Source organism: Manis pentadactyla, chromosome 4 (assembly GCF_030020395.1).
Source record: "Manis pentadactyla isolate mManPen7 chromosome 4, mManPen7.hap1, whole genome shotgun sequence".
In the NCBI taxonomy this organism is placed as follows: Eukaryota; Metazoa; Chordata; class Mammalia; order Pholidota; family Manidae; genus Manis; species Manis pentadactyla.
The window spans coordinates 136,485,028-136,500,068 of NC_080022.1; the positions used below are offsets into that span (position 1 = coordinate 136,485,028).

The following is a 15,041-nucleotide window of genomic DNA, read 5'->3' on the forward strand; positions in this document are numbered from 1 at the left end:
TTAGCGAATGATAGCAAAGCATGTAATACTTTACTTTTACACATCAGTAATTGAAAGAGAATTGCTACTATACAATAGATTTAAAAGGATAACATATAAACTGATATAAAGATTATTTGAAAGAATAGACACATAAAAAAATCCAAGGAAATTTTGAAAAAATATATATTGAAATATAAAACTACTATATACAAGAAATATAGAATGGTATTGGTATAATAAGAGGAAATCAGATGAGCAAAACAGAACACAGAAAAAAAATAGGAAGACATTTAGACTATGATAAAGGAAATGTCAACTTCCTGGAGAAAAAAATGAACCATGTAATAAGAGCACTTGGGATAATTCTCTCTATCCAATATTTTCTTAAGGTTAGAATCCTTCCTAACACCATACCCCAAAATAAATTCCATGTGAGATTTTAAAAAGCATGAAAACAAACTATAAATTATTAAAAGAAAACAAAGAAAACATTAAGGTACTTCTTATACTTTCAGATATTATGAAGGACCTTCCAACTATAATAGATATTTTTAAAATATTTCTTGGCTTTAAAGGGTAGGGAAATTACTAAATATTGGTGGGGAAACTGACACATGAATGGTTCCAGTAAGCAAATGACAAGGCAGACTTTTCATGGACTAAATGGCTATTCTAGAGCTAGAACCTAGAGATTAAGTTCAGGGCCCCCTAGTAGACAGGGACATTGAACCTGAGTCTTCTGCATTAAGTTAGGAGCCCTCTCAGAGGGCTAAAGTGGTCTCACATGAGAAGCATACTCCTTGAGTCCTGGCGTAAGCAAACCACAAGTGATCTGTAGATAAAGGTAACTCCATTTTAGGCTTCAGAGTTTCCACAGGTTAGGTTCCATCTGGTATAAATTCATAATCAGAAGTCATCTAACCTAGAAGGAAAAAAACACCATGAGTGAGAACCAGCAGAAAGAATGACTGCATACTTAGCCAAGGATTTCAGGTATTGGATTTCTTAATACAGAATACAAAATAACTATCTGTAAGTGTTTAAGGGAGTAAAGATGACATTTTTTAAATGCAATAAACAAGAGACTATAAAAAACTCCCAGAAGGTTTCAAAAAGAACTCAACGAAACATTTGAGTTCAACAAAACAAAAAAAATGAATAGAATTCTACTTCTGGCTATGATGAAGTAACTGTTAGCAGACCAGACTTCCTGCTGTAAACAACTAGAAAATTGACAAAATATGAAACACTTGCTTTCACACATTGGCTAATAGGCATCAGAGGACTGTGGTCCCTGAGGTGAGCCCTACAACCTCCCCAGCTTTCTGCCTAGAGGTTCTTTCCAGACCACAGGGCAGGACACAGTGATCTCATTGAGCTTAGGAGGAAGAAAGTAAAGTTCACAAAGGCTGAGGCAACTGAAACATGCAGGAAAGAATAGGTCGGGGAAAGGTGATTGCAGAGAAAAAACTCCAGGAATGTGCATATGGTAGCATTCATTTCCTATTGCTGCTATAACAAATTACCACAAAATTAGTGACTTACAACAACAAAAATTAATTACATTATAGTTCTGCAGGCCAGAAGTTCAAACTCAGTCTCACTGGGATAAAGTCAAAATGTTGGCAGGATTGGTTCCCTCTGGAGGCTCTAGGATTCAGTGTAATGGATCCATTTCATGCCTCTTCCAGCTTCTAGAAGCTGCCAGCATTCCTTGACTCATGGCTGCAGCACTCCACCCTCTGCTTCTGTCATTACATTGCCTTCTCTGGTTTTGACCTGCCCTCTCTCATAAGGACCCTTGTCTCTCATAAGGACCTTGGGCCCACCCAGATAATCCAGGAAAATATCCTCATTTTAAGATCCTTATCCTAATCACATATGCAAAGTCCCTTTTGCCATGTAAGGTTATATATTCACAGGCTCTGAAGACTGGAATGTGGACATCTTATAGAGCCATTATTCTGTGTACCACAGGGTCCCCTTGAGGCTTTGTCTGAATACCAAGCTTTCTAGCATAAGGTAAGATTCCATGAGTCCAGAGAAAGAATGATTTATGGGAACTATAAAGTGAACAAGTCCCATAGTCTCAAGATTGAGAGACATTCCAGGTCCAACCAGCCAAAGTGAAGAAACTTTGTTGAATACCTAGGCCATTCAGCAGTTACCCTAGAAAGGCAACACTTTAGGAATGAGATTAACCTAGCTTTAGAGAAAAAACTGTTCTAGACCTGCCCTCATAACTACTATAGACTTGCCCTCATGAAGATTCAAAACGAAACTTGAAAAGATGAAGCTGCATACCAGAGCAAAGACTGATATTCTTTAGAGGATGGCATAAAAATCCTACTCAATAAATACCATTTGTAATGTCTAATATCCAATAAGAATTACCAGACATGACAAGGCAAAAAAATATGACCCATAACCATAACTTTAAAATAGTTATTATGTTTATTACATTTACACCTATTATAGAGTAATAAGGAATGGACTTACCCTCCTAATATAAACAACTAGAAATCTGGACATGTATGAAATAATTGTTTTAAGACATTGAACAGACAGATCAGAGCTGTGACCACTGAGAAAAGGAAAATAAACTAGGTGATCTCTATGATAAGATTTCTGCTTGATGGCAGTCCCCCAATTAGGAATGCATGGAAGGAGACCTAAATAGACTCTGGTGGAGTTTAGGAAGTCAGAGTTTAGGGAAGCTGAGACAACTGAAAGTTACAGAACAGAGTTCTAGAGAGGTGAAACTAGGGCAAAAAATTTTTTTTTCAAGGGATCTTCATATGGGTGTCCTTGAGTATCAGCTGTGTGTGGTGGTGGGGAGGAAGCAAAGCAGACAAAGAAAGACCAGATTGTTGAATATTTCCCAGAGTTCCCAAAGTGGGGAAATATTTGAGTTCTGACCATCCTATGTGGAAAGTCCTCAGTGATCACCCAAGCATTCAGTAGAGACCTTAGACCCTTGGGACTCTTGACAGAAGTGCTTGACAGTACAGTTTGACAGTAGTGCTGACTTATCCTTTGATTGAAAGAAATTCTAGACCCACTCGGACAATGCTAAACAGGCCTTCAAGGAACAAACTGATCCACCAATAACAACTGCTTGCCACACTTGCAGCAACTGAAAGGAAGGCAACAAAATCCAGTCAGTCGGCAATATAATATTCATGATATTGAGTATCCACTCAAAGTTTACTAGACATTCAAAAAACAGGAGTGTGACACATAATTAAGAGAAAAACCAGTCAAGAGAAACAGAATGAGCAATGACAGAGGTGACGGAATCAGAAGACAGGGATATTAAAACAGACATTGTAACTATATTCAAGTACTTATAGGAAAACATGAATATAATGACATAAAAAAGAGTGAAGTGAATGCCTAGAGTTAAATATATATCAATATAAAAATTTTACTGGGTGGGATTAACAGCAAATTAGACTTTGCAGAGAAATGAGCAGAGGGGTGGAACAACAGTAGAATCTATCCAAATGAATCACATGGAGGGCAAAAACAGCCTCAATAACCTGTGGGACAATATCAAGAAGTCTAACACAGGTATAATGGGAGTCCCAGAAGGATAGAGAAGTGGGACATAAATTTTTTGAAAATATAATGGCTAAAATTTTTCCATATTTAATGAAATAAAAATTCACAGAATTCAATAAACACACACACACAAACACCTGACACAGAGGCACATCATAATCAAATTGTGGGAAACCAGTGATAAAGATAAAACTCTAAAAGCACTGAGAGAAAAGACATTAGGTACAGTGTAATAAAGATTAAAATAACACAGATTTCCCATCAGATATTATGCAAGTCGGGAGACAATGGAAAGACATCTGTAAAGCAGCGAAAGAAAGAGATATCCTCCAAAAATAGACACAATAAAAACTTTTGGAGAAAAATTAAAGTTGCATCAAACAACATTATCAAAAAAGTAAAAATACAATCTACAGAAAGGGAGAAAATATTTGCAAATCATATATTTGATAAGGTATCCAGAATACAGAGAGGACTCTTATAATTCAATGATAAAAAGACAAAAACAACCCAATCCTAAAATGGCAAAGGATTTGAATAGACATTTCCTCTAAAGAAGACATACAAATGGCCAATAGGCACACGAAAAGATGCTCAACATCATTAGTCATTAGGGAAATGCAAATCAAAACCAGAATAAGATACATCCACTAGGATGGGTATAATTTTAAAAAAAGAAGAAGAAAGAAAATAACAGTTGTTGGTGAGGATATAGAGAAATCAAAACTCTCATACATTGCTAGTGGGCATGTGAATGGTTAGGCATTGTGGACATTTTGATGGTTCTGCCAAAAATTAAGCATGGAATTACCATATGAACCAGAAATTTCAATCCTAGCTTACTCACTTTAAAGTTCACTTTAATTTCTGTAACTTCACCAGAACTTAAGGGGCAAGCTTTCATGTCTTAGAGAACATCAACGTGATGTATCTTGGTTTTCTCCTGTTTGTAATAAAGATGCCCATTTGTAATAAACTATGACTCTAAAAGATTCATTTCCAGAAAGCAATGGGATTTAAAGTTTTTTCTCTAGGGAACTGAGGAGAAAAGCTGTCAGAATGAGTTTCCAATGAACCAATACTGACAGTGTGGCCCCCAAGGAGAAGGGAGTGCCTTTTTGAGTGTTTGACTTCGAGGATGCTGTCATACTTACTTAAAGGCCTTCAATAGTTGTTTCCTAAAGGTCAAGTCTAATTTCCTGGCAGGAAACATGTTCATGAGACTGCCCCTTCCCACTGCTTCTCTGCCCCTGCACATCACCTCAGAGCACTGCTCCCCAGCCTGCATCACTGCATTATTTCTGGTGTGGAGGCGATGCCTCCTCTTTCTTCCCTCCTTGTGGGTTCTTCTAGGTCCCGGCATTACACCCTATCCCCACCTCTCCACTATTTATCTCCTATTTTTCCTGCAAGAATCAGACCAAGCACCACCCATATGTCTTCTGCCAAATTAGATAGAATCAGAGGCAAGAAGCAACTTTGTTCATATTATAAAAGAAAAGATTTTGGCTTGTATATGCTGTTAGTTTCTGCTTTAAAATACCCACAAATGACCATATTAAGAAATAAAACTTACAAGTTTATTTTTCCAAAATTTTAATCAGATACAGAAGTTGGATTTTATCAATTCCTTTGTTGTCTCTTGTTAAAATAATGAAGTTTTAGTATTTTTTCCAGTTAATTATTTTAATTTGGAGCTTCCAAACCGGTGAGCTGCAAATAGTTATAGACATGGATCCCTCAGGCAAAACCCCAAGGCCAAGTGCCTCTATTATTTCTCTAGCTGGGAGCAGCTTCTTCAATCACTTTAATAAGTTTATTTCCATTTATCATTTTCTAAGTGAGCTGTGAAATGAAAACCTTGAGAACTGCTGTGTTAATGGCTTGCTCTGTGTTGCATCTGGCTTCAGGATATCCAGCTTGCCTATATTCGATTTAGGGTAGTTCAGTCCAAGTTCTTTTCTTTCATTGTCTAAAGTATCTTTTTGTTGTCATTAAACTCGATTTAGGTTCAAAATCATATTTAATTCATAAAAGGTGTGGAGTAATATGTATTATTCCCCTTTTGTAGAAACAGTGTATATATACATGGCTGTTATCTGCCCTGTGGGTGGTCTGAGTGCTGAGGGCACGGGGCAGGGCATGGGGCCCTAGGTGGGGCATCTGGAATGAACTTCCTTGCTGTGCATAAAGACAATGAAAAAGTGACTCTTCAGGAGGATGGGAGATAGGGGGTCGGGGAGGGCAAGACTGAAAGCACTAAGAGGTGGGCTTGTGGCTTGGGTGGAAGGGGGCTGAAACGACCCCGGAGGCGGTGCTCAAATGGCCACGCTGTTCTCCACCAGGCTGGGCCGCAGGTACTCATAGGGCAGGGCCAGCTTTGCATTCCGGACCTCAATTTCCTTATCCAGGGCTGCCAGCTCTTCCCTGAACTTCTTCAGCACAGCCTTGGGCCCAGGGCCTGAAAAATACTCCTCCTCATGCTGGCCCAGAGCCACCTGGACAGAAAAAGGCAGCTGAGAGCCTTATACCCTCTATTTGGAGTGCCACGCCCCCTGCAGCTGCCAGCCCCCCTCAGGGCCCCAGCGCCTGGCACTCACCATAACGGGCTGGCGTCTGCCCAGCTGCCAAGTGATGGACATCTGGAGAGAAGCCTGGTGAAAGTTGGGCAGGGTTGCCATCACCGTCTCCAGCGTCACATCCTTGGTGGTCGGCGGGGGCAGCCGCATCGTGCAGGGTGCGTTAGGGACCCAAGCGTACCAATCCAGCTGAGGGGCAGGTGTCTGGAATCAGTGTCTGCTGAGCTGGAAAACCCCTGAGGCCACCTGCACACAGCTCCCTCCCCCACTGCAACCACCCCGCGCAGTAAGTACCTGGCCCAGATGGATGGAGGAGTGCTGGCCGGTGCAGGTGAAGATGCACATGGCGGCAAAGTGGCAGAGCTGGTCCCGGGACTGTAAGGAGACAGGAAACCCTGCAAGGGGTCAGGAGAGTTAGAAGCTGGCAAGCCAGGAACAGAAGCAGAGCTCAGAGAAGAAGCAGAGAGGGAAGAACAGGAGGTGTGGGGACTGCTGGGGACTCACAGTCACTATTGTGGGAGTTGACACAAGACTGTGTGGGGCTGAGGAGACCAGGAGATCTGCTTAAGGGGAGGAGGGGTCCTGCTCAGTGGGCTTCTGGCATGGCTCATACCAGCTCATAGGAGTCAATTGCATTAAATGTTCAGGTATTTAGCATGCTGGTTGACATCACATTGGTAGCTAAGGTGGGAATATTTACATCATGGAAATGGGCAAGTCCTGGCCCAGAGGTTAATTTCCAGGGTGTATCGCAGGTGGGTAATCAGGGCTTCTTTTCCCAGAGAGCTGGTTGTTAAAACATTAATGAGCATCCATGGGTTACACTGCATCCAGGACCCAGATGGCTTGTCAATGCATAGCATGGGGACCCATCTCTAGCTGAGAGGAAAGGAACCTGGGAAAGCCTTTGGGCACTTTCATAAGAGTTGGAAATGCTTCTGCAAGTTTCCATAGAAGTAGAGAGGACTCTGGGGAGGTTTCAAGGAGGACTCTCTTGTGCTGGAGGTGTCATGCCAGGAGCTTGTCTTACCTCTGTCCTGGGCCCCTAGCAGCCCAATGTCAGTGATCTCTCGACACCAGGTCTGCAGCTCGAGATCCCCTTTCACCGCCTCATTGGTCTTGTAGTGGAGATGCACCATTCCCTCCACGTAGCTGCCAGCCAGTGCAGGGTGAGTGCGCTGAAGCTGGCAGAGAGCCTCCAATCCCGCTGCTCCTTGCCCACATATCCAGGCCAGGGCCCCCAGGCCTCCAAACAAGACACAGACCTCCCATTCTCGCCTCCTCCTCCACCCAACACCAGCAGCCCTGCCTTCTGCCTGGCCTCACCGAGAGATGGTATCCCAGAGCCGCAGGGCGTCCTGGGCATAGTAGGAAGACTTGACTCCCAGGAGCCCCCGGTCAGCCAGGTCCTCAGGGGGACAGAATGAGCTGTAGGTCAGAAAAGCTCCAGCTCGCTTGAGCAGCTCCACATGGCCTCCCCCACCTGTGCTCACCACCTGCAGAGCGAGGACAGGCAGGGTCAGGCAAATCAAGCTGCCCAGAACAGGAGGGACTGTGAACTCCAGAACACCCGTTTCTCTCCTCGTACCTGGTCAAAAACTCCCAAGTCAGAGACCAGCCCAGTCCTGGCCCGGAGGTTAATTTCCAGGGTGTATCGCAGGTGGGGAATTATAAGCTAGAGGGAAAAGAGCAAGGGAGGGCCAAGTCAGAAGAGAGTTGTGGCAGGTCCCCGCAGGAAATAAGGGCTGAGAGGCAGGGAAGGTACCGGGTCTTAAGGAAAAGCAGTGGCCCCTTGACACCAACAGTGTTCAGTTGATGTGTAATTCATTCCACAAACCATTGACTTATTGCTCTATAGTAACTGAAAGAAAAAAGCATTCTTTTCTCTTCATACAAGATTGCCTAACGTCTAGCTCAATGTTTCTCAAGCTTTTTTTTTCATTATTATTCCTCTAATGCACCTTTTTAGATATTTTTCCTACTCTCACCCTACATGAAATTTCAATACTACAGATATATTTCTTATGTAATGCATGTATATATGTGTTTTACATATAAAACTGTAAGATTTTTTTGCCCCCTAAAACCACTTTCACCCGGTTGGGGGGCATAATTGCCCCCACTGAGAATGTAGTGGTCTAACCTGCCTACCTCCGGAACTTCATCTCCTACCCACTCCCCTTTGTCCATCACACTCACCTCCTTTCTGTTCTTCAGTCATGCCAAGCTTGTTCCTGCCTCAGGACCTTTGCACTAGCTATTTCCTCTGCCTGGAACAATGTGCCCCTTGATCTCTCCAGACTGGCTCTTCAGTTTCATTCTCTAGGTAATCTCTTCCAAGGAGCCTCTCCTGGCCACCCAATCTAAACTCACCATCACATTACCCCTCTCTGATGCTCTGCATTGTACTTATCACAGCCAATATGTTATAGTGCAATCTTTATTGACTGCTAGCCCTTAACGGAAATAAAAATCCCCAAAGATCAGGACCTTGCTTGTTTTGTGTAGCTCTGGCATCCAGAATGGTTCTTTCCCCATAGGAGGCACCCAAGAAACAAGTTAGTGGGTGAATACTGTGTTTGGATTGTCCATGATGAACCAGGCTCCTGCTGTGAAATATGACTCCCTCTGACCAGCCTATGTGTTACTACTTTAGAACTCTTCAAAGCTGGCAGGAAAAATCTTTTATGTTATGTAAATGGTCTGCTCTTATGGAATGGGATCCTTAGTCATTTGTGGGTACTGCCTACATACTGTATGTGTATCTGTGCTTTATGCATACAAAGAGCGAGACTTCTCACCCCGCCCGGCCAGTGAGTCATGTCCATCTCCTTGGAGGGCAGATCACCCTGCTGAAAATGAGAGCATGTTCTCACTCCCTTGATCACTGGCTTTTATTGGCTGGCTTTCCCCAAACCCTGAGATGCTTGCACGGGTGGCACTGTGCCATGGGGCCAAGAGAGGGGCAGGAGAGAAGGGATAAGGTGTCACCTTGAAGATAGGATGTATCGATGGAAGGCACCTCATGGTGGCCACTGCGATGACCTCAGCCATCAAGTGTCCCCTCAGAAGATGAGACTGCAGCTCATGCATCTGGAAATCAGAGCTACGGACCCAGCATTTGGCCAGAAGCCAGACCATGGGGGGATCCGTGGGCAGGAAGAGCAGTGGTGGCGGGGACCCCTCTCGCGGCACTTGGAGCTGGAGTGGGGACAGTATGCAGGCAACAGATGAGTACTGGGTGCCCAACAGATTCCGCCTCCCTCACAGGCTGAACCTCTCCCTCCTTCCAGGTTTGCCTAGCATTTCCCATCTGGTTGCTGCTCCCCTACATCTGGTTACTCCTTTCCCTCCCTTTCCTACCCTCTCAGCCCATTAACCCAACCGCTCTGCCCTTGGCTTCTGCCGAAACTGCTCTTCCACTGGAGCCGCCACTGCAGCCTTTTCCAGCCCCCACATCCCCTCAGTCCCCTTGGGGTGGACCAGATTCAAACCCTCAGCCTCCTCCACCCCACACTCTTTTTCAGAAATCTCAGCATCTCTCCGATCCTACCACCACCTCTGTGCAGCTGACTAGGTCTCCAGGTCTCAGCTAGTGACTAACTAGACCTTACAATTTGCACATCGTCCTATTACCTGAAAATTGGTCAACTAAAGCCTACCTGAGCATCTTCTCTTGATCTGTCCCATTTCTGCAGGTGCCTTGCCCAACTGCTCCTTTGGCTCTCTCCGTGAACCCAGGCCAGTCTGAGTTTCCTCTGCTGCCCCACACAGCTATTCCCCACACCTAAGCCCATTGCCTCCACCTGGGGCAACTGCTGGAGCAGGTCTCCCTAATCCCTGCATCTACTCTCTTCCTTCCCCCACCCACCTTACACACAGTTGCCCATACAACATGCCTGCAGCGTTCCACAACAGCCTGCCCAGGCCTCCTGCGTTCACACTCCTCAGCGCGGCACCCATGGCCTGCCACAGCCTCACTCACATTATTCCCCAAAACCCCAGCCCAAGGGTCTACTGCAAATCTCCTGGCTCCTCTCACCTGGTCATACCTCAACTTCTCTGCCAGCTCATCTTCTGGGGAGAAGGTCCTGCCCCTCCCACCTGCTTGCAGGTCAAAGTCCTGACCCTCCTCCCAGGCTCACACCCGCCCCACCTCCCATGACCCCTCCCAGACTGCTCCAGCCTTGGAGACTTCCTCAATACTGGGCTTCTTTGGATTTGCCAGGTCTGTCTCTCCAGTTAGACTGCAACTTTCCTCCTTTAATGCCTCCCCCAGTGCCTTAGCAAAGGCCTTTGAACAGCGTGGGTACTCAGTGAATTTGGATGAGGGGCTGAGCACTGGGGCACAGAAATCCTGGGTCCTCTCACCTGGATGACCATGGGCAGGAGTTGCCCGTCAGGCTGCAGTTTCAGCATGACCAGAGGGGCAGCCAGATGCTGCTGGCAGCATAGGATGACATTGGCCTTGATCCCATCCAGCAGGGAGAAGTCAGCCTCAAACAGCGTGCCCCCCTGAATGTGGGAAGAGGGCAAGGGCTGCTATCAGCATAAGGCAGCTTCTTCCCACTCTGGTTCCTCAAAGAAGAAAAAGAAGGAAATTAACTAGTCTACATCACCTACTTTGCACCAGGTAGTGGATCACATGCTTATTGCCTCATATAATTCTCATATGCCCTTGAAGTTGCCCCGGTTTTATAGAAGAGGAAGCAGATGATCAGAGAGGATAGGTATCTTGCCTGAAGTCACACAGCTTATAAACAGCAGAGCCAGGATTCAAACCCAAATCTGTCTCACCCTAGAAACCCAGGATTTTTCTCATTCAGTTGATTCCTGCCAACCCCTGACTAACAAACCCATCCCTGACCCTGATTCTCCTACTCCACACACTCCCCCAAAATCCTAGCACCAAGGCCCAGTTGCATCTCCTCATTCTGACTGTCTCTATAAACCGTGGCACACTCCCTCTACAGTCCATTTCTCATCTGGGGAGGAAGGCTACGCAGCCACCCCTCTCCAGGATCACTTAGGATTTCTCCCATAAAACCACTTCTTGCCACCTGGCGGCAAGCTGGGCTCACAGTGGACCCCGCAGCAGCACCAGCGCCGACCACTTCCCACCCCGTCTCACTGCTTGGCCTCCTTAGGGTTCTTCTGTCCGTACCTGGAGCTCCTTCTCCAGCTGGGCCTGCAGCTCCTCCATCCCTGGAGGGAATACTAAGCGGGCAGGAAGGTGCGTAGAGCGCCTCAGCAGCATGGGGTTGGCACCATTGAGAAACTGGTACCCAAATAAGGCATCCTCCTTCCAGGAGTCCCGCACCCGCTCTGGGAATAGCAGTTGCAAAGTCCACTGTGGGATCTGAGTTCTTCGTCCTTCCAATGCCCACCAAATCAGCCCCATGTGACCTCAGTCTACCAGAGGGACCCAGGACTCTGGACTCCCAACCCTGGTTCCCTGGATTGGTGGGATCTGTGGGTAAGGGTCCTGAGAGAAGTACTGGGGTGGGAGTACTGACCAGCCAACTTGCTCTGGCCACACAAGAAAATCCGCTTGAAGTCATCCAGATCTTTCCAGCAAGTCAGAACATTTAAGGAGTCTTTGACAGCTAGGTCTGCCAACCTTCAGGAAAAGGTAGGCAAAGATTGTGAGAATTATTCTCAGAATCAAACATTACAGCCACCGGGCCCACAGTGGGCTGGTCCCTTTCTCCCAGGTGCTCCTTCTCACCCCTTGGCCAGAGAAGCCTCAAAATCGATTTTCTTGTCCTCCAGAAATCGCTCATCTACAGGGAGGTCACATATTTTGCCCCCAGCCACATTCAGGATTAACCCATCCTTCCAGTTACCCCACCTGCAGTGTAGACATGAAATCAGACATTGGCACTGGAGAAGGGTCAGCAGCCCACTGTGGGGTGGGGGCAGTCAGGAGCGCGCAGGCGGGCTAACCGGTACAGCTTCCTCCTCTCTTCCAGCTCCTCCTCCCTGTGCTTCCTGAACACGCCTTGAGGGTCGTCTACCACCGTGCGGCCTAGAAGCAGGCAGGAGGGCAGGGGCCATGAGGCTTCTCCTGAAGGTCTCTCCCCTGGCCCTGCCGAGGATGCTCAGCATCGCGCCCGGCCCGAGCCTCGGTGCGGCTCCGTGCCAGCCCCAGCAACCTTCCTCGTTGACAACACCCTGAGACCCGTCCCCCAGGTTCCAGCCCCCTCGCCCTGCCCCCCCCACTTCCTCCGCTCCCCCCAGCCCACCGGCTTGTCTTATGCCCCAGAAGCCTCCTCACCCCCACCCCCGCGCTCACCAGTGCCCTCTGGTAGGCTCAGGATGCCATCGCCCTCCACCCAGCGGTAACAGGGGAACCAGAACTCATCCCCGCTATCCCCGGGGCCCTGCACCGAGATCCAGTTGCAGAACCAGGCGTCATTCTGAAGGAGGCGCCGTTTGCGTAGTTTCACGAACAGCAGCGGCCCCAGGTACTCCCGCACATCCTCCTTGAATTCTGCTTCCTGCAGGCGACAGAAGAGGCTCAGTATCCGCGGGGCTTGCAGGACTGAGCCTGGCTTCCCCCGGACGTCCTTCCTGGGGTCCTCCGGGAAAGATGTTCCAAAGGAGCCAGAAGAGCAAAGGGTACGCGCACCGAGCAGGTGGCTGGCTCCGCGACACCATTTCGGGTCGTCGAGTTCCTCAGCCCGGGGTACGGCGGAGGAAAGAGGAGGGGGTGCCCTCCATCCTTCACTTGTTCCTCCCTGTGGTCATTGTGCCAAGCGCTAGGCCGGGCATTGGGCACCCGGCGCCGCGCCCCAGAGGGTGCACAGCTGAACCGAGAGACACACTGTTGACCAGGCAGTGACAGCTGTGAGCCTCAGGCGTCCTCCACCAGCACCTCTAAGGCTCAGCCCAACGGAGGCCCCACCTGCTCCTGCGCAGGCTTCCCTGAGGACAACCCACCTCTAGGTGGAAAGGGCTTGGCCGGGAAGAATGGGAGAGGGAAAGGTGTGCGACAGGCGTGCCGGGGAAAGCAGAGCGGAGGCTAGGACCGCGTCGTGGAGCGGGGCTCTGAGCGCGTGCTGGGAGATGAGCAGGATCAGACCGTTAAGAGTCTCAAAGGTTAAGCCAAGAACAAACAGAAGCCATTCCAATGTTCTAAGCCGGGGGAATGTTTTAAGGGTGGGAATGTATTTGGATCGCTCTGGCTGCAGGGGGGGCTTGGAAGGTCAGGAGTGGAAGCGATGAGGCAGGTGAAGAGGGTGATGGTCGGGGGTGGGGCGGACATCCAGGCACGAATGCCGGAGACGACCAGGAGATAGAACTGTCATTCGTGGCTTGACAGAGGCGAAAAGAGGGGGAGCGCGAGTGACCCTGGGGGAGACAAGAGGGAATGTTAGAGAAGAGGCAAGAGGGGAGGCCCTAACTTGGGCTTGTTCTTTGAAGCGTCCGTGCGACAGACGTCCGGATCCGGGGGTCTTGGAGAGAGCTGGACAGGCGATGGGAATTTGGGGGTCGCGGAGGAAAAAGTAACAAGAGCCGGGGCAGGTGTGGTGGGAGAGGGGCAATGGGTCGGGAAGCTCAGTGTTCTCATTTCTTGGCTTCTTGTCCCCACCTTTGCCTCGGACTCCATCCCCACCCACTCAGGGGGTAAAGCCGCTAGGTCTGGGATGCAGCAAAATCGGAGAAAGTTTTAAACAGCAGCTTCTAAGAGGAGGAAACAGGAGGCCGCACGGCCGCTCCAGGAACCCGAGTTGCAGGAAGACAGAGCACTGCGCGCAAGAGTGCGCCCTCGCTTCCGAGGGAGCTGGCCGGCCGGCGTGGACATTTACTGGGCGCTTACTGTGCGCTACGTGTACGGCCCTACAGCGCTTTACCCCGCGAGCTCTGGGGGCCCTTGGCGCCGGGCGTGCGCCCTCCACCGCGAGCAGCCAGTGTTCCCGGCTCTGGCGGGTTCGGGGCCGGGATTGGTTGGCTGGATTGGGGCCCGGCCGCCCGCTCGGCCGCTCACCTGACCGCGCGCCGGCCGCAGGCTCTTCCCGAGCGCCGCCTCCCCGTGCTCGCCGACCAGCCACAGCTGCACCCGGTTGTTGGAGCCCGCACAGAACGAGGACCCGGTGGCCACGCGGACGCGATAGAGACCCATCTTGCCCGAAGACGTTTGGAGCCTTCTGAGGGCGAAAAAGAGTGGACGCGCCAAATAACGGGGCACGAGACTCCGCCCTCGAAGCCTCGTTGGGGCTCAGGGCCGGGGTGGCAGGGCTCCAACCAGCCCCTCCTGGCGGCACGCTGCGGCCCCCAGCTCCACGCAGCCCAGACCTCAGTCCCCAGGCCAAGAAGGCGGGGCCCTGGCGGGGGCCCAGGATGCCAACCGTTATCTCCGTAGGGGGAGAAGGATGGAAGGGGAAGCCCATCAGGATTTGGGCAGGAAACATGCTGGAAGAAGGAGTCGACAGCCGACCCAGAAGACAGACCGTGTGGCTGGGAGAACCCCTCCATCTTAACACGCACGGACGCGTGTACACAGACGCACTGACACACACGCACTCTGACCTCCCAAGTTGGTTCACCTTTGCCATAGGTGGTGCTTAATGCTTACAGTTGCAAGGGAGCATGAAGAGGGCGAGAAGACCTGGTCTGCAACAGCATTTGAAGAAGGTACATTCAGGCCACCAGATTAATTTGACCAACTACGAACACTTGTGTACCTTCCCTCTGCCGAACTCTGGGGCCATTCCTTTCCAGCTTAAAAGACTCTGCCTTTCTGTTGCCTACATGATAAACAACCAAATTCCTTGGCATTCAAAGCCCTTGCTAACCTGGCTTACCCACCTCCCAACTCATCCCACAGCACCCCATCTTTGTCTCGGGTCTCTCCATCTGGGGCTGGAGCCTGTGTTTCCCAGAACCCACCCTCTTGTTGGCTTGCAGTTCTTG

At 48.9% G+C, this 15,041-nt stretch overlaps 1 protein-coding gene across 2 annotated transcripts; it reads right to left on the minus strand.

Moving 5' to 3' along the window:
• Positions 1-5,131: 5,131 nt before the first annotated feature.
• Positions 5,132-14,490, minus strand: LOC118917902 (polyunsaturated fatty acid lipoxygenase ALOX15). 2 transcript variants are annotated; one of them, XM_036896247.2, is made up of 14 exons: positions 14,116-14,490; positions 12,421-12,625; positions 12,072-12,153; positions 11,854-11,976; positions 11,642-11,745; positions 11,290-11,450; positions 10,497-10,640; positions 9,117-9,326; positions 7,714-7,800; positions 7,452-7,621; positions 7,156-7,277; positions 6,420-6,520; positions 6,147-6,314; positions 5,132-6,044 (listed from the first exon to the last, which is right to left on the minus strand). In XM_036896247.2, the coding sequence occupies exons 1-14, from the start codon at positions 14,248-14,250 to the stop codon at positions 5,865-5,867; spliced, it is 1,992 nt and encodes a 663-aa protein (XP_036752142.1). In that variant the 5' UTR covers positions 14,251-14,490; the 3' UTR covers positions 5,132-5,864. The 2 variants fall into 2 exon arrangements, with proteins under 2 accessions (XP_036752142.1, XP_036752143.1); XM_036896248.2 differs by lacking the exon at positions 7,714-7,800.
• Between the last annotated feature and the right edge of the window lie 551 nt (positions 14,491-15,041).